Raw genomic sequence first — 25,859 nt, forward strand, 5'->3', positions numbered from 1 at the left:
AGCATATTGTGAGAAGCAATATGCAATCGTACTCCAGTCTATGGAGCTCGGCAGACTGATAATCCCAGTGTATTGATAATCCCAGTGTGTGGAATGGGTGAGCGGTAAGCCACTAAAAGTGAGGGTGTGGGAGGCACCTTACAAAAGGAAAATTAGGAATACTGAAAGTAGGAGTTCTGGGAATGCTGGAGTCCCCACTATAGAGATAGTGGCTACAAGGAGGGGAACAGAAGCAGTGAAAGATTGTGAGAGAATGATGAAGAAAGCAGGCATGCCGAAAGGAGGACATTTAGGGGTGAGTGACTGGAGAAGATTTCAGAAAACTCATGATGGATGGAGAGATCACGGACTGCATCGGAGAGTGTATCAGAAATGGAGAGATGTGGATGTAAGAACCTGGATGATGGAAATCAGGTCTCATATGTTTAATATAAATATTCAAAAATAGTGAGGTCCTGCAGGAATCTATGATATATTTATTGGTTAGGAATATTTGGTAATAAAATACAGAATTAAAATTAAAAAATGATTAAAAGAATATAAAATACACAGCTATAGAATATACCTGTGCACAGACATACTCTGTTTGCTGAGGGCCCAGCACCTCATGTGCTGAGGGCCCAGCAGCTAATAAAACATTGGTTAATATTAAACAAGACTCCCATCTAAAAATGATCCCCTAGAAATATAGAAGTTGGAATAGAAAACAACAATATTATCTGTTTGCTAAAAAGTGAGCAGGTGATTGGAGACTCGGTGCTAATCGCCACCATGGGAGCCGGCAAATAACTAAGAAACACCGGGCAAACAAAGCCCACCAAATACCAACGTGGCCCATCAGTCGCAGCATGTCGCACTGCAACACCATTGACTATCACTACAAAAAAGGTTGCAGGACGTTTGTATTTACTACAAAAACAAATCCTATTATAGTCCGTAGGCTCCATTTGCAAATCGGACATTTCCATTATTTTCGTTTTTCTGCTCCTATAACGGAGCAGAAGAATGAAAATGTAAAGCTCAGATCTGAAAACAGCCTAAGTAGATGAGCTTTTCTGAGCAGCTCTCAGTGTGGTGAAGCTATAGTACATAGAGTATATGATATGTAGATGCTAGGACACAGCTCTGACCTCAGCATGTCTTTCCTATACTTATAAGATAACACATATTACTGGTGTCTGTATAATCATATATTGTGTCTGTGAATAAAGCAGTGATATGTAGATGAGCTTTCTGAGCAGATCTCACTGTGGTGAAGCTATAGTACATAGTGTATATGATATGTAGATGCTAGGACACAGCTCTGCCCTCAGCATGTCTTTCCTATACTTATAAGATAACACATATCACTGGTGTCTGTAATCATATATTGTGTCTGTGAATAAAGCAGTGATATGTAGATGAGCTTTCTGAGCAGATCTCAGTGTGGTGAAGCTATAGTACATAGTGTATATGATATGTAGATGCTAGGACACCGCTCTGCCCTCAGCATGTCTTTCCTATACTTATAAGATAACACATATTACTGGTGTCTGTATAATCCTATATTGTGTCTGTGAATAAAGCAGTGATATATAGATGAGCTTTCTGAGCAGATCTCACTGTGGTGAAGCTATAGTACATAGTGTATATGATATGTAGATGCTAGGACACAGCTCTGCCCTCAGCATGTCTTTCCTATACTTATAAGATAACACATATTACTGGTATCTGTATAATCATATATTGTGTCTGTGAATAAAGCAGTGATATGTAGATGAGCTTTCTGAGCAGATCTCACTGTGGTGAAGCTATAGTACATAGTGTATATGATATGTAGATGCTAGGACACAGCTCTGCCCTCAGCATGTCTTTCCTATACTTATACGATAACACACATTACTGGTGTCTGTATAATCATATATTGTGCCTGTGAATAAAGCAGTGATATATAGATGAGCTTTCTGAGCAGATCTCAGTGTTGTGAAGCTATAGTACATAGAGTATATGATATGTAGATGAGCTTTCTGAGTAGATATCAGTGTGGTGAAGCTATAGTACATAGTGTGTATGATATGTAGATACTAGGACACAGCTCTGCCCTCAGCATGTCTTTCCTATACTTATAAGATAACACATATTACTGGTGTCTGTATAATCACACATTGTGCCTGTGAATAAAGCAGCGATATGTAGATGAGCTTTCTGAGCAGATGTCAGTGTGGTGAAGCTATAGTACATAGTGTATATGATATGTAGATGCTAGGACTCAGCTCTGCCCTCAGCATGTCTTTCCTATACTTATAAGATAACACATATTACTGGTGTCTGTACAATCATATATTGTGTCTGTGAATAAAGCAGTGATATATAGATGAGCTTTCTGAGCAGATCTCAGTGTGGTGAAGCTATAGTACATAGTGTATATGATATGTAGATGCTAGGACACAGCTCTGCCCTCAGCATGTCTTTCCTATACTTATAAGATAACACATATTACTGGTGTCTGTACAATCATATATTGTGTCTGTGAATAAAGCAGTGCTATGTAGATGAGCTTTCTGAGTAGATGTCAGTGTGGTGAAGCTATAGTACATAGTGATATGATATGTAGATACTAGGACACAGATCTGCCCTCAGCATGTCTATCCCTGTCAATCAAGGGGATGGAAAGTGTGCAGAGCACAGGGGGTGTTACAAAGAAGTGCTCTGAGGGTTCAGTGCCTTCTGGTGCTCCGACTTGCTCATTTGCATATGCAGCCGTTTAGCATTAAGACAAAAGAACGGCATTGTCTGGTTTCATAGGCTTTGATCCTGGTGACAGCGCCTCTTTAATGTCTTCACACATCACTGACATATTGATACATAGCTGGGTTATGTGCATGGTTAATTAACCCTTTCACTGTGACTGGTAATATTCTGTTGTGTATAATGATGATGATTAGTTACTTTTTGTATAATGTTATGAAATAAACAGGTCACAAGCTCTTACACAGAGAAGATACTGAGCTGGTCCCTTCCTCACTGCGGTGATCACTGGGAATCCCTGGAGAATCTGGAACACCAGACAAAGCCGGGCCATAGTCATTATTTACAGATTTAAAGTAGAACTACTGGAAATAAATAAATCCCCAAGTCTAATACTTTTTATTAATTTATTTGATTTGGTTCTTTATCTACTTTCCAAACTTATGTGAAAAAGTGATGTAGTTTTAGGTCAAGTTTAGGCAGAAATATGGAAAATTCAGAAGGGTTCACAAACTTTCAAGCACCACTGTATATAAATACACACAGACATGTCTCCTCTCACCTGGTGATGTCAGAGGCCGGGGCTCCTCCATCATGGCCTCCTCGTACAGTTCCTCCTGTCCTTCTATATACTCCCACTCCTCCAGGGAGAAATACACCGCCACATCCTGACACCTTACAGGAACCTGACAACACAATGACACCGTCATCACCCAGACCCCTCCAGTACTGTTACTGGAGAACCTCCCAGTATTCCCAGCAGGGTCACCTCTCCAGTCAGCAGCTCCATCATCTTGTGGGTGAGTTCTAGGACCTTCTGCTCATGTATCAGGGGGGGAGGCTCTGTGATGGGGGTCCACCCTCCTGACTCCTGGATGATGGGAGTCCTCCCCGATGTCTTCTTCACTAGGGTGTAATCCTGTGGATGGAGAGAGACACTGACTCCAGATCTCCCCTCAGAATCCCTCCCGGGATCATGGCCCCATCTCCAGTAATCTAGTCCCTAGAAGCTGGAATGTTCTTCCCCTCCAGCCCCTTCTGGACTCTTCTAGAGAATTCCCCACCCCCCTTCCTCTGGCAGAGAGCTCCATAGTCCCCCTGCTCTTACAGTAAAGACTGCTCCTCTATGTTGTGGAGAAGCCTTCTTTCCTCTAGACGTAGTGGAGGCCTCCTTCTTCTAGTATCATCTAGATGTCAGACTAGTGGTAGAAATCCTCCCTCCAGGCCACACTGCCGCCATCTCCTGGGGACAACCTGCCTACTTCCCTCCTCATGGCTCCACACCCCCCATCACTGAGCGGTGGCCGGTCTTCAGCTTCTCCGTCCCTTGGAAGGTCTGGAGGCCGTTCTCCAGGAGCCTCTTCCTGTCACTTCCTATGATGGATTCTCCTTCCCGATGTCTGACTGGCTCCAGAATACAATAAAGAGGAGAGAAATCTAGAAAGGTTTACCTCTCCGCTCAGCAGGGAGATGATCTCCAAGGTGAGGTCTAATATTCTTCTGCTGATCTCCTTCCTGTCCATCCTTGGTGGAGGAGCTGGAGGAGATCCTCCAGGACAAGGAGAGACCCCGGGGATAAAGGGGGATTCTGGAGAGAAGACCAGGAACTGCTCTGTATCTGTGCACTGCAAGAGCTGCAGGACCTGGGATGACGTCGCTGCCATGTGATCAGGAGGGCAGAGCTCAGCAGTGGGGAGAAGAGGTGATGTAAGACCTGTGATTATGTCACTGTCATGTGATCAGAAGGGGCGGAGCTCAGCAGTGGGGAGAAGTGGTGATGTAGGACCTGTGATGACGTCACTGTCATGTGATCAGAAGGGGCGGAGCTCAGCAGTGGGGAGAAGTGATTATGTAGGACCTGTGATGACGTCACTGCCATGTGATCAGGAGGGGCGGAGCTCAGCAGTGGAGAGAAGAGCTAATGTAGGACCTGTGATGATATCATCATCATGTGATCAGGAGGGGCGGAGCTTTGTAAGGACAGACGAAACGGGAGAACAGTGAGAGATGAAAGTCAGATAATTGCTGGGAGTTGTAGTCCTCTCCTACCGCCTCCTGTAATGTCCTCTGATATCACATAGTAACAGGCTGGACATGCTGGGAGTTGTAGTCCTCTCCTACCGCCTCCTGTAATGTCCTCTGATATCATATAGTAACATGCTGGACATGCTGGGAGTTGTAGTCCTCTCCTACCGCCTCCTGTAATGTCCTCTGATATCACATAGTAACAGGCTGGACATGCTGGGAGTTGTAGTCCTCTCCTGCCTTAGGGTTGCCACCTTTTCTTCAAGCCAAACCCGAACAGAAGGGAGGCCTTCCAGGCCCCACCCATGTCCCGCCTCCAGCCACACCCATGTCCCGCCTCCAGCCCTGGTCGCTGTTGCGCCGCGATCGTTACGCCCCTGAAGAGGCTCATTAGCAGATTATAAATCTTTATTCTAAGAGAACGGCGGCGGCGGCAGGGAGTTATAACACACTGGTATCAGCCCATCGCTAACCTCAGTCCGCTACATGAACCGCCCCGTTTTGCTTTCGCATCCAAGTACAGTCCGGCCGCAGACATCATTAGGCGTGTAATACCTTCTTCAGGGTGATCCAGCCTTGAGTAACCTCTCCAGTCAGCGACCATTAGTCACATTCAGAAAATGCGCAACCCTCAGAGATAAACCGGTGAGCAGCGTATTGCGCACACCCCGGGTGGAGACGTGGCTCCCCAGCAGGAAACCCGATCATAAATGTGGGCGCTGCTCTTTCTGCGCATTGACCATGGCTGCAGATAGGAGGGGCTCAGCATGCGGTGCGGGACTTTATACCATGTCGGACGCCTTATGCTGTGTACGCCGTGTTCTGTCCATGCAACAGGTATTACATCGCCCGCTCTTTGATACGGGAACATGTGAACTCCATCCGTTCAGGTAGAGGATGTCCCCGCCTGATTGATCAGGGATGCGCATGATGGCCGTCAGCGCCGTCTTTCCTTTGCGGGAGTGGAACAGGTCCGATCTATCCCCAGGGGAGGGGATCGTCACCGGCTGCTCCTGCAGAGGGAAGCAAGGTGGATTCTCCGTACTAAAGCCACCGGCGCAGCAGGACTGCACGACAGGAACGACAGGTCCGTGTTCCTTTAAGAGTGGGATATCAAGGAATATAGTCATAGGGGTGGGCCTGCCATATCATTAATAGGCCTTAGGTCCCTTTAAGAGATTAACCCTTTCACATCCTGTCCTCCCTACTCCTGCAGGTTTGAGCAGCTGCTGCTGCCGGCTCTATTAATCCAACCTTTGTTTGCCTATTTATATTTTGGTATGTCGCATCTGTCTCTTCTCTCTCCCTCTGTCACACGGATATGTTTTTACATCACTTACTGGCGGCGCGCAGCTGCTGCACATGATGCCGGCTGAGGGGCGTCGCTTATATATGGCGCAGTATTGCGCCTTGACGATCAGAGCGGCCAGAAGAAGCGCGATATACTGCGCGAAACGGCCGTAGCCGCCATTCATCTGCAGGAGCCGTCCGCCCCAGAACCCCATATGAAGGATTGAATAAAGAGCAACACTTCTGAACGCTTCGGTGAGTGCCGCATATTCTTTTTGTCTTCGCTACATTGTTGCTCCTGTCTGACCACGCCTGTCTTCTGCCCATTTACCAGACTGAATGGGCTCTTCTTGCCGTGACCTCAGCCTGTCCCCTTACTGCCACTGACTGGTGTCTCTTAATCCACCCAGGTCAGCTGTCACTGAATGGAAACCACTAGAAGAAGTCCCCCTTTCTCAGACCAGTTATAGGACAGGCACTGCTATATACCCGTCTCTTCAGCTGGATTCACACAGACCCACGTCATCGGGAACATTTCTCTGATTCCTGGAGAATCTGCCCGTCTGGAGGTGCCGCAGATCACGATGAATGAGTGAAACGCTTCCTCATCGGCTCGGGGCAGCAGGTCATGGTGTCGGTGATAGCGGGAGCCGGTGCCCGTGATGTCAGCAAAGCTTCACCTCCACTAACGAGGGTGAATGTGTACACCTTAGTGGGGTCCTCCTACAGTTAATACATATTTAGCCCGATTTTCCTGGTATTCTTTTGTACTTTCGACGCCTGTCTCCTCTTTGCTGAGAGCGCTCTTAGAGGGCCCTTCCCTCCGGTGGCTGTGACTGCTTATGTCTCCAAGTCCTAAGACAATATATCCTTCAGGTCTAGAGTTCCAGCGAGGCCAGCTCCTAACAGATACATTGTCAGATCTGTGGCCTAGATTAGCACACGTAAGGTGCGCTCTGGTATGAGTCAAGTTATCTTGTGACTTTAGATCTAGATAAGATAATGGAGACCTTATCTGATATGAAAGGAAGGTCATTACAGGTAGAACATCTCCTCTGAGGTTCCTGAGGTCAAGAAAATATAAAGCCTTTTACAGAGTCAGTTGGGATGGCTGCATAGTTTAGAACCTCAGCTGAGGTGGTCTTCTGAGGACAAGACCTTATGCATCTTCAGTTCACAGCCCATCTGTATAACATCTTCTTTATATAGTGGTGCCTCCTCAAGAAGACAGAGCATTTCTGTGGTTCCATACCTGGATGATTGGCCATCTTCAGGTCAGTTATTTCAGCACTTGGCAGCTGAGGGTTTTAGGCATCATGTAAGCGGTGCCAGCTTCTTGAGTCTTATAGCACTTATGCCCTCTATATAGAGAAATGGGCCTGAGCCAGTGTAGACATAACCCAGAGGGTTTGAACAGTAGGTGCACCCTTTCATTTCAAGGGTGGCGTACACCCAGTGGGCTCTTGGAATCCCTTGAGAGGTCTCTCTTCTCAAACCTCAAAGAATGTAATGCTCTAGAATATGCTGTTTGACTTGCCCCACAGACTCAGGGGGAAGCAGTCCATGAAGCAGAAGCCCTTCGTTAGGAAGTGGGAAGCATTATGGAATGGACTGAATTGAACCCGACCCATCTGTCTGCTGCACTTATTTAAGACTCCTTCAATATTGTTATAGAATGTTGATAAGTGCGAGATAATGCACCTGGGGGTAAAAACCCAAGAGCAGAATATACAATCAGTGATACAGTCCTAACCTCAGTATCTGAGGAAAGGGATTTAGGGGTCATTATTTCAGAAGACTTAAAGGTAGGCAGACCATGTCATAGAGCAGCAGGAGATGCTAGCAGAATGCTGGGTGTATAGGGAGAGGCATTACTAGTAGACAGAGGGGGCGCTCATGCCGCTCTACAGAGCACTAGTGAGACCTCATCTGGAGTATTGTGCTCAGTACTGGAGACCATATATCCAGAAGGATAGGTAGGCAGACCATGTCATAGAGCAGCAGGAGATGCTAGCAGAATGCTGGGGTGTATAGGGAGAGGCATTACCAGTAGACAGAGGGGGGCGTCCATGCCGCTCTACAGAGCACTAGTGAGACCTCATCTGGAGTATTGTGCTCAGTACTGGAGACCATATCTCCAGAAGGATACTGATACTTTGGAGAGAGTTCAGAGAAGAGCTACTAAACTGGTCCATGGATTGCAGGATAAAACTTACAAGGAAAGATGAAAGGACCTTAACATGTAGAGCTTGGAAGAAAGACGAGACAGAGGGGAGATGAGAGAAACTGCTAAATACATAAAGGGAATCAACAAGGTAAAAGAGGAGAGAAGATTTACAAGAAGGAAAACTGCTACAAGAGGACATCGTGTTACATTAGAGGGGCAAAGGGTTAGCAGTAATATCTGGAAGTATTACTTTACTGAGAGAGTAGTGGATGCATGGAATAGCCTTCCTGCAGAAGTGGTAGCTGCAAATACAGTGGAGGAGGTTAAGCATGCATGGGATAGGCATAAGGCCATCCTTCATATAAGATAGGGCCGGGGGCTATCCATAGTATTTAGTATATTGGGCAGACTAGATGGGCCAAATGGTTCTTATCTGCCGACACATTCTAGGTTTCTATGGTCTCTGAATCCAGAGATCCTAAAGCAGACCGCCAAGATGTGGGAAGTACCTGAGATTTATCTCTGGGCAGTCAGGTTCAGTGCCAAGATGGAAGCATTCCTTTATCAGGACACTCTCTTGGCAGCAGATACCCTGTCCATTCCTGGCCTACATTTTACCTATGGTATGGATGAAAATTAGGATAGACCAGGCCATGGTACATTAAATCTAGAGGGAATTCTATCTAGAGGCCTCTCTGATATAGTCTGGAAGACTCTGCCACACTTTGGGTCTTAATATAACAGAAGGTCAGATTTCCTAATTCATTCAGAAGAGTCAATGGTGTAACTGGATCATGTGTGTTGTGCTCCCGTGGCCATATTGCGGGACACATAAGGTGGTTCCGCAATACACGGGGCTCCGGCCGTGTACATTCCGCATCACGGATGCAGACCTATTCACTTGAATGGGTCCGCAAATCCGGAGATTTGGTGCAGAACGGAACCCCACAGAAGCACTACAGAGTGCTTCCATGGGGTTCCGATCCATGCTTCCGTTCCTCAAAAAAAATAGAACTTGTTCTATCTTTTTGTGGAATAGACGGATCACGGACCTATTCTAGTTGAATGGGTCTGGATCCGTCCAGGCCGCCGCATAGATGTTGCCCGTGCATTGGGACCGCAAATTGAAGTCCCTAATGCATGGAACAGAACCAATACGTTTGTGTGCAAGAGGCCTAAGGCTCCGGACTCTGCCGAGACCTGAAGAGGTTCAGTCTCACAGCCTGAAGACTTGATCCAGTGTGTAGTGTATCAATTCTGCCAGGACCTGGGGAGACTGAAAGAGACAGCCATTACGAGTGGTATCTCATAGTCATGAAGACCTTTTCGTAGCCATTGTCTCAATCCACTTCAAGGGCTTACACAAGGATCAAGTGAATCTATTCAGCTTGAATTCTGCTGGAGGGTTGGATAGTTACAGACCATAGATTATCAGCCTCGCTGCAGAAAGGATTTGGGGAAAGTCTGAGTGTATCGGCCTAAAAAGGCCATTCTGCAAGCCTATTGTCAGGAATCATCCTGTTATTTCTGCTTAGTTCAGACTGTCTTGCCCTTAAGTTTTCCCTCAGTTAAGATGGTGGATTGTGTCTCAGCTGGGTGCCATCTTACTTCCTGTTTCATATATAAACCTCTAACGCCTGTTACTCATTGCTTGAGTATTGGGTTTAGCTCCTACTTGTGCAGTCCTCTCGCCTGGAACTTGCTCTCTGGTTTGTTCCTTCTCCTTGCAGTTTACCCTACTACTCCTGGACACTTGTGTAGAGCGGAGTGCTTGGAGTCCTGGGGAAGCACTAGGAGCATCCATCAACGGAGGTACCCGGTCAGGGTGCCAGGAGATCCGTTACACCGGTGTGTTGGATATAGTGGTTTGTGTTGACGGTTTTGAAAAAAAGGTTTTAGTAATAAGTCTATTGTCCTGATTACTACTGCTGATGCCCAGGAAATCTATTGACTCTGTACTGTATTTTGGGGTAAAGGTGATGCCCCAATCTGGAAGGTTCAAGCTGCTGCAGAACCCCATGGCAGATTTTTCGTCTCTGTTCCATATGATAAACAAGTCGTCTATATATCTTCTGAAGTGGATGATGTTATCTTTGTATGTCTGGTGGCCCCAAATGTGTGCCTCCTTGAATACGCCCATAAATATGTTTGCAAAAGATGGCGCTACCCGTGTCCCCATAGCGGTCCCAATTCGTTGATGATAAATGTTGTTATTATATATAAAGCAATTGTTTTCTAAGATAAAGAGGGATTGGTCCTTATGAAGAGTATCTTTTACACAGCTGACCCCTAAGTGGTGACGTATGTTGGCGTATAGGGCAGTTACGTCCAGTGTGAGGAGGCCATCGTTCGGTGACCATTCTATTGCCTGTAATTCGCGAATGAGCTGACTGGAATCGTGTAGATAATCTGGTAGTTGTTTCACATACGGTTGTAGGAACATATCGAGGTATTGGGATAGATTGCTCGTGGCACATTTGGTGTTTGAGACTATCGGCCGTCCAGGTGGATGTGTGGTATTTTTATGTATTTTAGGTAGGTGATAGAAGTGTGGGGCACACAGTGTTTTTGGTGTTAGAAAGTTCTCTTTTTTATTTATAAACTGGTTTGCAAAGGCTTGTTTAACTAGTGTGTTCAGTCTTTTGGTTAGCTCGGGGAAGGGGTCACCCATAATCTTTTCATAATAGCAGGTGTCGCGAAGGATGTTCAGAGCTTCTAGTTGTAGATGTAGATACAATAAATATACTAACCCGACCATCAGAAATATACGGACCCAAGATATGCATACTGTATATATATATATATTGTCTCTTCTGTTACATGTACATACTATTTATTTATTATATGTGCACACTATATGGACGTACTGTCCTATACACACGTGATCCCCACTATTGTTGGCTTTGTTATGTTTATCTCTCTATAATATTTTCACACTGCCATTATATTGGTATCACAATTGCCGGCAATCTCCTTCCCACACATACACACTTTTATACTATACCGCATAGCCTATTCAAATATCACCCTGAGCTGGGTGACAAATTAAGGAAGATACCTAAAAAGTGGGTTAGGCTGGGTTCACATGGGCGTGACGGATTGGCTCAGGATGCGTTCAGGGTGCGTTTAGTGAAACTCGCACTATTTTGCAAGTTCAGTCAGTTTTGTCTGCGATTGCGTTTAGTTGTTCAGTTTTTTCCGTGCGGGTGCAGTGCGTTTTGATGCGTTTTTCAGGCGCGTGATAAAAAACAGAAGGTTTACAAACAACATCTGTTAGCAACCATCAGTGAAAAACGCATCGCACCCGCACTTGCCTGCGGATGCAATGGGTTTTTCACGCAGCCCCATTCACTTCTATGGGGCCTGTCCTGCGTTACAAACGCAGAATATAGAGCATGCTGCGATTTTAAAGCATTGCAGAAGTGATGTGTGAAAAAAAACGCTCATGTGCACAGCCCCATTGAAATGAATGGTGCCGGATTCAGTGCGGGTGCAATGCATTGCACCCGCGCGGAAATCTCGCCCGTGTGAACTCAGCCTTAGTTACCCGCTAGATTGAATTAAGTACCTTTGTTCTGTATATTCAGCATGGGTAGACTCCACAATGAATGGCTGAGAGGTAGGCATCCCCGCACCCGATACGCGCCTCAGCCACAGTGTATCCAGAAACAACCTGTAGCCATACATCACACCGCAGCATATCTGCTACATTGTAAAGCAGCGCTGAGCACCGACTCTGGGAAGCAGCGCTTATCTTCTAAACTGTGACCTTCCAAACTGTGCTTGTCTTCTAAACTGTGACCTCCTACACTGGGAAGCAGCGCTTATCTCCTTAACTGTGACCTCCTTCACTGTACACATCCACACAGTGTAACAGCACTGATCATCTCTCCTGACCCACAACACCCCCCCTTCCACCTTCATCCCCCCATGCCGGCACAAACACAGAGCGATCACGGCACCAAGAAAAGATCTAAATGCAATTAAACATCCCTGTAACGGATGTCCTGGCCCCCCAACTGGGTACCTCCGTTGATGGATTCTTCTAGTGCTTCCCGAAGGGCTCCAAGCACTTCATTTGACACTGTAAGTACTGCCGACCACTCACAGGCAGAAAACACACACTTTGCCCCAAAACACAGAAAACACCCCAAAGCCCCACATATCCCCATAAATTATACATCCCTGGATAGCTCTCATCTGGGCGAACAACATGTCCATAAATCACCCAGATCCAAGCAGGGGTTCCCGAATTCCATGGAAGTCACATTTGGCCGATCACAAGCATGGCTTTCCTGCCCAAAACAGTTCCACAGATTTAGGCTGTGCGGCCGGTCTTTCTCCTTCAAAGTTAGTATGGGCCATAATCCTGGGGCAAGAGGCTGCAAACAGGCCCCCCCAAAACCCAGTGGCGAGGTTATTTCCGCCACAACCCCCGCTCTGTAAAGATCCAGCGCAAGATGACTGTTAGCCGGGACATCAGCCCCTGGCATGCACATATAACAGAGCGATTGCTACACCCATCAAATACAGCACCTATAAAGCAAATAAACACAACAGGTCTTTTCACTGATGTATACATTCATTGATTTATTTGCTTAACCACCGACACCATCTCCACATCCCAGCATCAGCCTGGGCTATGTGTCACTGTAGGAGAGGAATGTCAACTCGAAACACCCCCACCAGCCTCCCCCTGGCCTGCATGCCAAACATCTTTGTTTTAAATGTGCTGTAACATTGTATCATGAATATAGTCCTGACGAAGGGGCAATCCAGCCCCAGAAACGTGTAGACCACCTGTGAAAAAAGATACCCTGCATCAACTACACCGTCTCTGAGGTATCATTCACCTGAACCTCGGCAGCACCTCCAGTGATCCTGACCTTTCTTCAAGTTATCGTTTATATAGGTTCAGGGATCTCTAATTAGAATATTGTTAAATTAAAAATTCTATCTGTCCTACTAGTATACAGGGGCAAAATACCTCATTATTTTGTTTCTGTTAGGACCAAGGGAAAATAGATTAACATTAGAAAATCAATGATTTGATCATTTTCTCTTCACCCCTTAGCTCCTGGTGTGCTTTAGGCCTCTTTCACACGACAGTATGTCCATTTCAGTGTTTTGCGGTCCGTTTTTCACGGATCTGTTGTTCCCTTTTTGGCTTCCGTTGTGGTTCCGTTTCCGTTCCGTTGTTCCGTTCCGTTTTTCCGTATGGCAAATACAGTATACAGTAATTTCATATAAAAAATTGGGCTGGGCATAACATTTTCAATAGATGGTTCCGCAAAAAACGGAACGGATACGGAAGACATACGGATGCATTTCCGTATGCATTCCGTTTTTTTGCGGACCCATAGACTCTAATGGAGCCACGGAACGTGATTTGCGGCCAAATATAGGACATGTTCTATCTTTCAACGGAACGGAAAAACGGAAATACGGAAACGGAATGCATACGGAACACATTCCGTTTTTTTTGCGGAACCATTGAAATGAATGGTTCCGTATACGGACCGTATACGGAACGCAAAAAACGGCCCGCAAAACGGAAAAAAAAAACGGTCGTGTGAAAGAGGCCTTACATTTACCTAGGGTTGCTTCATTCTATATTGATCCCAATTTAGGATAACAGCGCCTACAGTGCGGTGGTGGTATACCCTACAGTTGTGTGGTTGGTGTCTCTGGGTGCTATGATATGAGCTCTAGATAAGCCACGTCCCACATATAGGACTGCAGCCTGATCTCCATAGAGGAATCCTGCTCACCAAAGGCAATTTCCCAGGTGATTCATTTTCCCTTTTAGGATTGGAGTCAAAGATGTGGTGGACATGTTATCGGTTTGTTCATGGCACGGACACGTCAGCCCATAATAGCCATCTTCCATAGAGCAGACACACGATGGTGTCCTAACAATGGGGAGACATTTCATAGAATACGGGGATTCCTCCATACACTTCTCATACGATTACTTCATCCATCTAGATAGTATATGTTAGGTTGCTGTAATATATTTGGACCTCCACTGCATATGTATACTAATTCACTGTGTGTGTATGTGTGCAGTAATGGTTCTTTTGCACATACATGCCGACCTGATTGCTGGCGCGTGTGTATACAGGAGTGAATCTTGCGTGCAATGTACACATTCACTATGGCTATCAACTTATTAATTTATATGATTTCATAGACTCATATTACTGAGGAAGGGCAAATTGACCAACCATATGGGTATTCATAAATACCGAAGCATAACAAGTGGCGGTGTAATCTTCCTATCACATTCCAGTATCTAGTCTCCTCCAAGACTTGGAATAATCTGTAATTTCCTGTGATTTCAAGGAGCAAAGAAATCATTAATCAAATCTATTACATGGGAAGAAGCTAGGCCTATAAAACCAAAAACTTAAGCTTTTCTAAAACATTACTTCTAAATAAAAATAGGAAGGTCTCGAGCTGTTGCCTGATGAGGACAGTGCTTGATCTGGTAGATCTTATGGTCAGTTGTAGTTGTGTAGATTGAAAAATAAAAAAATGATACTTTCCAGTAATTTATTTTTTCATGAAACAGCACCTGCTTATTCTTGATCTCTACCCCACAAAAAAAACTTTCAAATGGTAGAAACTATGTAAAATAAAGTATAAGGTAAGTGGTCCTGTAAGGTTCAGGAAGACACTGAAAAGGCATTGGAGTAAAGTCTCTTTTAAACTACCTATCACTATCTGATGATCATCTCGTGGTTAGGTGCCATCATGGAAATTTTTATTAAAATGATACACCAGTAAGAACTTCTCACAGCATTTCTCACAATCCAAAAACAAAATTGGTTCCTTCTCAGTTTAAATTTTCTGATTAGTTTCAAAAACTGATTTTCCCTATATAGAACATCATAATGACTTCTCTCCTGTGTGCATTCTCTGATGTGTGGCAAGATTCGTTTTAACTGTAAAGCATTTACCACATTCTGAACATGAATATGGCTTCTCTCCTGTGTGACTTCTCTCATGTATAGTAAGAGCTGATTTAATTCTAAAGCATTTTCCACATTCTGAACATGAATATGGCTTCTCTCCTGTGTGAATTCTTTGATGTATAATAAGAGAGGATTTGCTTCTAAAGCGTTTTCCACATTCTGAACATGAATATGGCTTCTCTCCCGTGTGACCTCTCTGATGTGAAACAAGATCTGATTTATTTGTAAAGCATTTCTCACATTCTGAACATGTATACGGCTTTTCTCCCGTGTGAATTCTCTCATGTGTAACAAGATCTGATCTATTTGTAAAAGATTTCCCACATTCTGAACATGAATATGGCTTTACTCCTGTGTGGCATCTCAGATGTCTAACAAGATGTGACTGATATATAAAGGATTTCCCACATTCAGAACACAAATATGGCTTCACCCCTGTGTGACTTCTCAGATGTCTAACAAGCTGTGATCGATATATAAAAGTTTTGGCACATTCTGAACATGAGTATGGCTTCTTTCCTGTGTGACTTCTCCCATGTGTAATAAGACCGGATTTCTGTAAAAAACATTTTCCACATTCTGAACATAAATAAGGATTCTCTCCTATGTGACATGTCCGATGTATATTTGTGCTGCTTATAAACTGTTTTCCACATTCCTCACATTCATACCTTTCACCCCCTTTATGCCTAATACTTGTGGTAATTATCTCTGATCGGTCAGGAGAAGGGTCCTCATGATTAGGAGGAATATATGATAGATCTCTGCTGTGGGGTCCTGGATGTACATTACAGGCAATGAGGCTTTCTCCTGAAGAGCGCTGCATGATATCTTCATATTCTTCATGATGATCTAGTGGTAACATGAAGTTTCCTTTAGACTTTTTATGGGGATTTCCTGATAGGATTAAAAATAGATTTAGTGAATTTTTTCTTTCAAGCCACAAATTTATAACATCATATTAGGCCGAAACACCTGCAATTTTTTAACCAAAGCTAGAAGTGGAGCCAGTAGGAAGAAGAATCCGTACTTTATATTTCTGAACACCATCTCCTTAAACTATTTTCCCTTTTCTGTTCAACTGCCCCCAGGTCCAGAGGTAGCACTCCCACATAGGAGCCTCACACATGTTTACACACTCTCCCTGCCTTTACTACACAACACCTCAATTGTTTCGGCTCTCAACTCTGAGGGTACAGTCACATGGTCAGATTTCCTGATGCAGCTTTTAAAACCAAAAGCCGGAATTAGACTTACCGGTAATTCAGTTTCCACGAGATCACCACGACGGCAACAAGGAGATTGACCCCTGACCTCTGTAGGGGTAGGAACAGAGAGAGGGTTTAAATCCCACCCTCCCACCACCAACACCAGTGTGTCCAAAATTACAGAGACAGAAAATAGGTGGTGAGAACACAAAATAAAATAAGTCGAGAGGGTATTACTTCATAACCTCCCGGGTAAGAACTAAATAAAGGGTAGGGAATATATGTGCCGTTGTGGTGATCTCGTGGAAACTGAATTACCGGTAAGTTTCATTCCGGCTTTCCACCTCATCACCACGACGGCAACAAGGAGATATAAAAAATTATAGCTTGGGGGGGGGGGGACCGCCTGAAGGACCTAAAAACATCCAAAAGACAGGTCTGAACTAGATAGGTCTAGCCTATAGTGTTTTGTAAAGGTGTGAATGCTGGACCAGGTAGCAGCTTTACAGATATCCTCAAGAGAAGCTCCGGCCCGCTCGGCCTGGGAGGAGGACATAGCTTGGGTAGAATGAGCTCTTAAATTTGAGGGGCAAGGAAGGCCTTGGGACTTGTAGGAAATAGAAATGGAATCCTTAATCCACCAAGCTAAGGAGGACTTGGAAGCTTTCAGACCCTTATTCTTACCTGAGAATAAGACAAACAGGTTGTTGGATTTACGGAAACCTTTTGACACTTTAAGATACCGTAAGACTGAGCGTCTCACATCTAGTAAGTGGAAGCTAGAATCCCTATCATTAGAAGGATTGCCACAAAAGGAAGGTAAGATTATCTCCTGGTTACGGTGGAAATCAGATACTACTTTAGGCAGAAACCCCGGGTGTAACTTAAGAATGATTCTATCATCGGTGATACAAAGATAGGGTTCTTGTATTGATAGAGCTTGAATCTCGCCTAGCCTTCTTGCGGACGTGATGGCCACCAAGAACGCGGTCTTTAGAGATAGATGTTTGGTGGAACAGCTTGACAGGGGCTCAAACGGGGCAAGTGTTAGACCAGTGAGCACCGTATTGAGGTCCCAGTTGGGGATCCGAGATTTTAGAGAGGGGCGTAGCCGAGAAGCTGCTTTCATAAATCTTTTGATCCAGCGATGATTGGCTAGATCTTGATAAAAAAACAAGTTAGGGCTGAGACTTGTACCTTCAAGGTGGAAGGTCTAAGACCTAATTCAAGTCCCTGTTGGAGGAAGTCCAGGATTTTCTGAAAATTGGGCGGCTCCAAGTTTGGGGCAGGGTTACCGATCCAGGAACAGAATCTCTTCCAAATCTTTAGGTAGATCGAGAAGGTAACCTTCTTCCTACTCGCTTTTAGGGTAGATATTACTTGGTCAGAAAGTCCTTGTGACTTCAACCTCTGGACCTCAGGATCCAAGCTGATAACTTGAGTAAGCTCGGATTTGGGTGTAGGATTGGCCCTTGATGAAGCAGGTCCCTCCTGGAAGGAAGAGGCCATGGGTCCTCTATTGACAGATTCTTTAAGGAAGGGAACCAGCTCCTTTTCGGCCAGTAAGGAGCTATCAGAATTAGAGTCGTGTCCTCTAGGCAGAGTTTCTGAATTATCCTGGGAAGAAAGAGGCAAGGGTGGAAACGCATAACAGAGGTCCCAGTCCCAATGAATCGTGAGCGCATCCAGCGCCCAAGGATTGTCCCGTGGGTTCAATGAACAGAACGTTGGTACCTTTGCGTTTTTCTTGGACACGAACAGGTCCACTTGTGGAGTGCCCCATCTTTCTACCAGTACATGAAACACGTCATGATTCAGAGACCATTCGGTGTGGTCTATTAACTGGCGACTGAGATAGTCTGCTTCCACGTTCAATACCCCTTTCAGGTGAATGGCGGAGATGGATCTTACGTGGGACTCCGCCCAATTGAAGATTTTCCTTGCGACGGCCATCAGTTTCACCGATCTCGTGCCTCCCTGGTGAGTGAGGTATTTTACCGTCGTCGTATTGTCTGAAATAATTTTTACATGTCGAACTATGAGAAGAAATTCTGCAGCTTTAAGAGCTTTCCAGACCGCTTCCAGCTCTCTGAAGTTGGAAGATTGAGAGCGGGTTGTTGGAATCCAGGAACCCTGAAAGAAGTGATCTCCCGCTTTCGCTCCCCATCCCTTTTTGCTTGCATCTGTAAGCACTTGAATGTAGGGAGTCTTTTCCCAGGCAACTCCCAAGGACAGATTGTTTGTGCTTTTCCACCAGTCTGAGGATCCATAACTGGAGGGATCGGAAGTGGGACTGGCTCCATGGGACAGATCGAATGCAGGAGGAGAGAAGACCCAGGAGACTCATAGCTTTCCTTATGGAACAAGACCTCCTGGTCTGAAACCGTCGAACCTTCAATTGGAGGTTTCTGATCTTGTCTGGTGGGAGAAAGGTATGTTTAGCTTGGGAGTCCAGGATGACACCCAAAAACTGGACAGTGCTGGAGGGTACGATATTCGATTTCTTTTGGTTCACCAACCATCCTAGAAATTGTAAGAGAGACAGAAAAGTTAATAAGTCTGTTCTGAGTCTGTTCTCTGAATTCCCAATCAGGAGGAAATCGTCCAGGTATGGTATGATCACCAATCCCTTGCGCCTCAGGAAGGCCACCATTTCGACCACCAGTTTCGTGAAGACTCTGGGCCTAAGATGATATCCCAAAGGGAAGGGCCGTGAACAGTAAGTGACAGGTTACCCCCCTGGGGTCCTGGATGGAAAGTCTCAAGAGCTTTTGGGACTCTGGATGAATTGGGACGTGGTAGTAAGCGTCCTGAAGATCTACAGAACACATCAGGGCATTTCTCCCTATTAAAGGAATCAGGGACTTAAGGGATTCCATCCTGAACTTCCGATAAACTATGAATTTGTTCAGGGCTTTTAAGTTTATGATCGTACGGAATGAGCCTTCTTTTTTCTCTACCAGGAAAAGATTTGAATAGAACCCCTGTCCTAGCTGTGTTGATGGGACCCGTAATATCACATCCATTGCCAGAAGGCTTTGAATTCCTAGCAGAATTTTTTTGCGTACGTTGGAAGAGTTTGGATTGGTCACAATGAAGCGGTTTGGGGGAGATGAAGAAATTTCGATTCGGTATCCGAGATTTATGATGTCCCGGACCCAAGGGTTCGGGGTAATGGACTCCCAAGGAGTCGGAAAATTCTTCAGTCTCCCCCCTAATCTGGCGTCATTGTTTATCCGAGGATTTGTTTTGGGAGGAGGAAGGGTTATTTCTACCCTTGCCCCCTTTCGGATAGCTCCAGCGCCCTGACTTCCCTTTATCCCGAAAGGATCTGTTCTGGCTAGTGGGGGCCCGAAAGGGATATTTCCTTTTATAGGGTCTCTCCTCTGAGAAGCCCTTTTTCTTGTCCGCAGCCTTTTCTAAGATACGGTCCGGGATGGGGCCAAAGACGTACTCCCCTGAGAATGGGATGGAGCATAATTTCATTTTTGACGTGTTGTCGCCTGACCAGCTCTTCATCCACAGAGCCCCGCGGGCCGCGTTGGAGAGACCAGCGTCTTTAGTAGCAAATCTGACAGATTCTGCCGAGGCATCTGCCATAAATGCTGTGGAGGACTTTAATAAGGGAAGGGACTTTACGATTATTTCCCTAGGAGTATTATCGCTGATGTGAGATTCTAGCTCATTTCGCAACAACCCCATGGACCTTGCTACCGAGGTGGCTGCGATGTTTGCTTTTAAGTTAAACATAGCCGCTTCCCACGTTTTTTTTAGAAGACTATCTGCCTTCCTATCCATGGGGTCACGTAACTGGGAGGTGTCTTCAAAGGGCAAGGCAGTCTTTTTATTGACTTTTGCCACCTGAATGTCAACTTTTGGTGTTTCGTTGAAAATCTTCCCTTCATTAGCGTCAAATAATAGACGATTCTTAAAGGACCTGGACACCCCTAAAAGCTTCTCAGGGTTAGACCATTCGTCAAGCACCATATCTCGTATGTTCTCATTGATCGGAAACACACAGGTCTTTTTAACGCGGAGCCTCGCAAACATCTCGTCCTGTACGGAGTGGGCTTTTGGGGCTTCTTCTACCACCCCCATAGTGGCCCGGACAGCTCTTAGAAGGTCTGGCATCTCATCCATAGAGAAACAAAATTTCCTATCTGATTCTGTAGTCTCATTATCAGAGGAAACCTCCTCGTCCTCCCAGGCTCTGGATGATGAAGCATCTTCCCCTATGTCCTCTGGGTCTGGTGAAGAAGGAGATGGCCCCCTTCGCTTTTTTGGTGGAGGGGGGTCCCTGGGTAAGGAGGGAATTTGGGATAAGGAGGATTTTACTTCCTCATGTATCATGGATTTTAATTCGGCAAAGAAGGAAGGCTGTTCTTCAGCAATAACACTAGAGATGCAGTCCTTGCATAGTCTCTTGTGGTAGTCGTCCGGAAGTCGTTTAAGGCAGGACACACATTTAGCTTGCTTTTTGACTTTTTTTCTCTAGGGACCTGGAAGAATAACCCCAATCAGCCATGATAGGTATACGAGGGGATAGAAAGCCTGAAGCCCCAAGCTAGAGTTGTGGAGGAGGAGGAAAAAGCAACCTGGTACAGTGATTCAACATGTAGCAGGGCAAAGAAGCGCTTCCCCACAGGGGAACTTATGGCAGGCGGCACAGAAGGGTCTCCAGGGGAGCGGGGCTCAGTCGACATGGCTGCACGCTGATCCCGAGGTACGCTGGTAGCCCAGAGACTTTGGCACTTGCTGGCGCCGAAAATTTGAACTGGAGACGCTCCTGAATGACGTCACTTCCCCCGTCCACCGGAAGTGACGTCAGCCGCCTTCTGAAGCGCTTCGGCGTGCACCCGGCGATAGTCATGGAGGCCCGGCGGGAGATCGCGACCCGGGAGCAGACTCACATATTGTAATGGAGCGAGGCCTCCCTCCTTCACCCCTGTCCAGCATTAGTACGAGGACCACAGGAGGGCAGGGGGAACACCAGGTAAGGTGTCAGGAAGTAATCCATCTTCATCTCCCCACAGGGAGACTCTCTCTGCCCCTGTCCTCTGTAGGGACAGGAAACACTGGCGTTGGTGGTGGGAGGGGGGGATTTAAACCCTCTCTCTGTTCCTGCCCCTACAGAGGTCAGGGGTCAATCTCCTTGTTGCCGTCGTGGTGATGAGGTGGAAATCAGAAGTGAATCAAAAAAGGTGAAATACTGTATTAAGAACAAATATTACTTTTTCAAGTTGTTTTCATTCACTTTTCGTTTTAACTTATAAAACTGCATCAAGAAACCTGAATGTGTGGCCATACCACAACACACCTACCCTACAGAATCAATAGACAAGCCTGCACACCAATCTGCTGAGAAAACGGAGCCATGCATCCAGGAATACAGCGCGCGAGCAACACTCGCCAGAAGAAAACCCACTAGAAGGACAAGCTGTTCTTGAGTTCACATCTACATTCTCTACACAAGGAACGCTGCAAAAAAAAACAAAACATAAAACTATATAAATGTGGTTTCACTGTAATCGTACTGACCCGGAGAATGAAGAGAACAGGTCAGTTTTATCTCATAGGGAACGCTGTAAATACAAAACCCATAAAACTATATAAATGTGGTATCACTGTAATCGTACTGACCCGGAGAATGAAGGGAACAGGTCAGTTTTATCTCATAGGGAACGCTGTAAATACAAAACCCATAAAACTATATAAATGTGGTATCACTGTAATCGTACTGACCGGAGAATGAAGAGAACAGGTCAGTTTTATCTCATAGGGAACGCTGTAAATACAAAACCCATAAAACTATATAAATGTGGTATCTCTGTAATCGTACTGACCCGGAGAATGAAGAGAACAGGTCAGTTTTATCTCATAGGGAACGCTGTAAATACAAAACCCATAAAACTATATAAATGTGGTATCGCTGTAATCGTACTGACCCAGAGAATGAAGAGAACAGGTCAGTTTTATCTCATAGGGAACGCTGTAAATACAAAACCCATAAAACTATATAAATGTGGTATCTCTGTAATCGTACTGACCCGGAGAATGAAGAGAACAGGTCAGTTTTATCTCATAGGGAACGCTGTAAATACAAAACCCATAAAACTATATAAATGTGGTATCACTGTAATCGTACTGACCCGGAGAATGAAGGGAACAGGTCAGTTTTATCTCATAGGGAACGCTGTAAATACAAAACCCATAAAACTATATAAATGTGGTATCACTGTAATCGTACTGACCGGAGAATGAAGAGAACAGGTCAGTTTTATCTCATAGGGAACGCTGTAAATACAAAACCCATAAAACTATATAAATGTGGTATCTCTGTAATCGTACTGACCCGGAGAATGAAGAGAACAGGTCAGTTTTATCTCATAGGGAACGCTGTAAATACAAAACCCATAAAACTATATAAATGTGGTATCGCTGTAATCGTACTGACCCAGAGAATGAAGAGAACAGGTCAGTTTTATGTTATAGGGAACACCGTAAAAACAAAACCCATAAAACTATATAAATGTGGTATCACTGTAATCGTACTGACCCGGAGAATGAAGGGAACAGGTCAGTTTTATCTCATAGGGAACACCGTAAAAACAAAACCCATAAAACTATATAAATGTGGTATCACTGTAATCGTACTGACCCGGAGAATGAAGGGAACAGGTCAGTTTTATCTCATAGAGAACGCTGTAAAAACAAAACTCATAACACTATATAAATGTGGTATCAGTGTAATCGTACTGACCCGGAGAATGAAGGGAACAGGTCAGTTTTATCTCATAGGGAACGACATAAAAACAAAATCCATAAAACTGTGGTGGAATTAAATATTAAATGTTTCCATGCAAAAAAAAAAAAAAGCCATTAAACAGCTTTGTGAATGGAAAAGTAAAAAAGCTATGACTCCAGGAGTAAAAACAAAAACAAAAAACACAAAAATCATGGAGGCAGGAAGGGGTGAAGGCTTTAAAGAGGACCTCTCACCACTCCTGACATGTCTGTTTTAATAGCTTCATGCATTCCCTATGTAATACCAATTCCGGAGCATCGATTCTAATGGTTCTGTGTCATGCCATTCCTTTATTGTTTCTACTAGAAGCTATGAATACATTACTATTAGCCTTCAGTAAGGGTACAGAGGGGTGTTACCAGTTGGGAGGGGGGTGTCCCTGCACAGACTCAGTCTATCCAATCAGTGCTGCCATTTTCAGACTATGCAGGGACACACCCCTAACTGGTTACCTCTCCTCTGTACCCTTACTGAAGGCTAATAGCAATTCATTCATAACGTCTGGTAGAAATAATAAAGGAATGACACATCATAGAGTCATAAGACTAGGGGCTCCTGAATTATTATTATTACATGGGGAATGCATGAAGCTATTAAAACAGACATTTCAGGAGTAGTGAGAGGTCCTCTTTAACATGGCCTCTTCTCATCTCATCTCTTTTTACCTGGAGATGTCAGAGGCTGGGGCTCCTCCATCATGGCCTCCTCGTACAGATCCTCCTGTCCTTCTATATACTCCCACTCCTCCAGGGAGAAATACACCGCCACATCCTGACACCTTACAGGAACCTGACAACACAATGACACCGTCATCACCCAGACCCCTCCAGTGCTGTTACTGGAGAACCTCCCAGTATTCCCAGCAGTGTCACCTCTCCAGTCAGCAGCTCCATCATCTTGTGGGTGAGTTCTAGGATCTTCTCCTCATGTATCAGGGGGGGAGGCTCTGTGATGGGGGTCCACCCTCCTGACTCCTGGATGATGGGAGTCCTCCCCGATGTCTTCTTCACTAGGGTGTAATCCTGTGGATGGAGAGAGACACTGACTCCAGATCTCCCCTCAGAATCCCTCCCGGGATCATGGCCCCATCTCCAGTAATCTAGTCCCTAGAAGCTGGAATATTCTTCCCCTCCAGCCCCTTCTGGACTCTTCTAGAGAATTCCCCATCTCCCTTCCTCTGGCAGAGAGCTCCATAGTCCCCCTGCTCTTACAGTAAAGACTCCTCCTCTATGTTGTGGAGAAGCCTTCTTTCCTCTAGACGTAGTGGAGGCCTCCTTCTTCTAGTATCATCTAGATGTCAGACTAGTGGTAGAAATCCTCCCTCCAGGCCACACTGCCGCCATCTCCTGGGGACAACCTGCCTACTTCCCTCCTCATGGCTCCACATCCCTCATCACTGAGCGGTGGCCGGTCTTCAGCTTCTCCATCCCTTGGAAGGTCTGGAGGCCGTTCTCCAGGAGCCTCTTCCTATCACTTCCTATGATGGATTCTCCTTCCCGATGTCTGACTGGTTCCAGAATACAATAAAGAGGAGCGAAATCTAGAAAGGTTTACCTCTCCGCTCAGCAGGGAGATGATCTCCAAGGTGAGGTCTAATATTCTTCTGCTGATCTCCTTCCTGTCCATCCTTGGTGGAGGAGCTGGAGGAGATCCTCCAGGACAAGGAGAGACCCCGTGGATAAAGGGGGATTCTGGAGAGAAGAAGAGAGACCCCACAGCAGTGACTACGGATCAGGACCTGCTCTGTATCTGAGCACTGCAAGAGCTGCAGGACCTGGGATGACATCACTGCCATGTGATCAGGAGGGGCAGGGCTCAGCAGTGGGGAGTAGTGGTGATGTAGGACCTATGATTATGTCACTGCCATGTGATCAGGAGGGGCGGAGCTCAGCAGTGCAGAGAAGTGGTGATGTAGGACCTGTGATGATGTCACCGTCATGTGATCAATGCAAGGGGCGTGGCTCAGCAGTGGAGAGGAGTGGTGGGAAGTCTGTGATGATGTTCATGTGACAGGAAAGGCCAGAGCTTTGAAAAGATGAAAAGTGTGAAGAGTGAGAACTGAAAGCCAGAGAAATTCTAGGAGTTGTAGTCCTCTCCTCTGCTACCTCCTCCTGTAATGTCCTGTGATATCACATAATAACAGTCTGGACATGCTGGGAGTTGTAGTCCTCTCTTCTACCTCCTAATTTAATGTCCTCTGATATCACATAATAAAAGGCTGGACTTGCTGGGAGTTGTAGTCCTTGTAGTGCCCCGAAGAAGTGATACTTTGAAGCCTGGACATTTGTGGATATTTGCAACCGTTTCCCCTATACAAAGTCATCAACTCCTTACTTTATTTCACTTTAGAGTTGCACCGTGGAAAGGGTTAATGAACACAGAGAAACTTTTGGGACTTTTTAGCTACTAATAAGAAGCTGGTAATTTTCCACATCTGCCATAAAGTTTAAAGAAGACCATGTTTTGGAGGGAAAAATCCAGACGCTGTTTACCACCAAAACCAGACAGACTGACCTTGTGACTGTCTGCTTTTATCTCTGTTATGTCTGGAAACTTGTTTTTGTCTGGGAAACCTGCAGTGTCATTACCACTGAGTATCATCATCTAATGTAAGTCGATGGCAGACGGAAAGTGCAACATTGTATCTGTGCTGAGTTTCT

The 25,859-nt window shown here is 45.3% G+C and overlaps 1 protein-coding gene across 1 annotated transcript in view; it reads right to left on the minus strand.

Moving 5' to 3' along the window:
• Window positions 1-13,796: 13,796 nt before the first annotated feature.
• LOC122929013 (gastrula zinc finger protein XlCGF26.1-like) overlaps window positions 13,797-25,859 on the minus strand; it is a 44,170-nt gene continuing 32,107 nt past the window's right edge. The window contains exon 3 of the mRNA XM_044282415.1: window positions 13,797-15,629. Within this exon, the coding sequence (XP_044138350.1) occupies window positions 15,101-15,629 (529 nt within the window). The 3' untranslated portion in view covers window positions 13,797-15,100. The remainder of the gene's footprint in view (window positions 15,630-25,859) is intronic.

The sequence above is a fragment of the Bufo gargarizans genome, chromosome 2, assembly GCF_014858855.1.
Source record: "Bufo gargarizans isolate SCDJY-AF-19 chromosome 2, ASM1485885v1, whole genome shotgun sequence".
Lineage (NCBI taxonomy): Eukaryota > Metazoa > Chordata > Amphibia > Anura > Bufonidae > Bufo > Bufo gargarizans.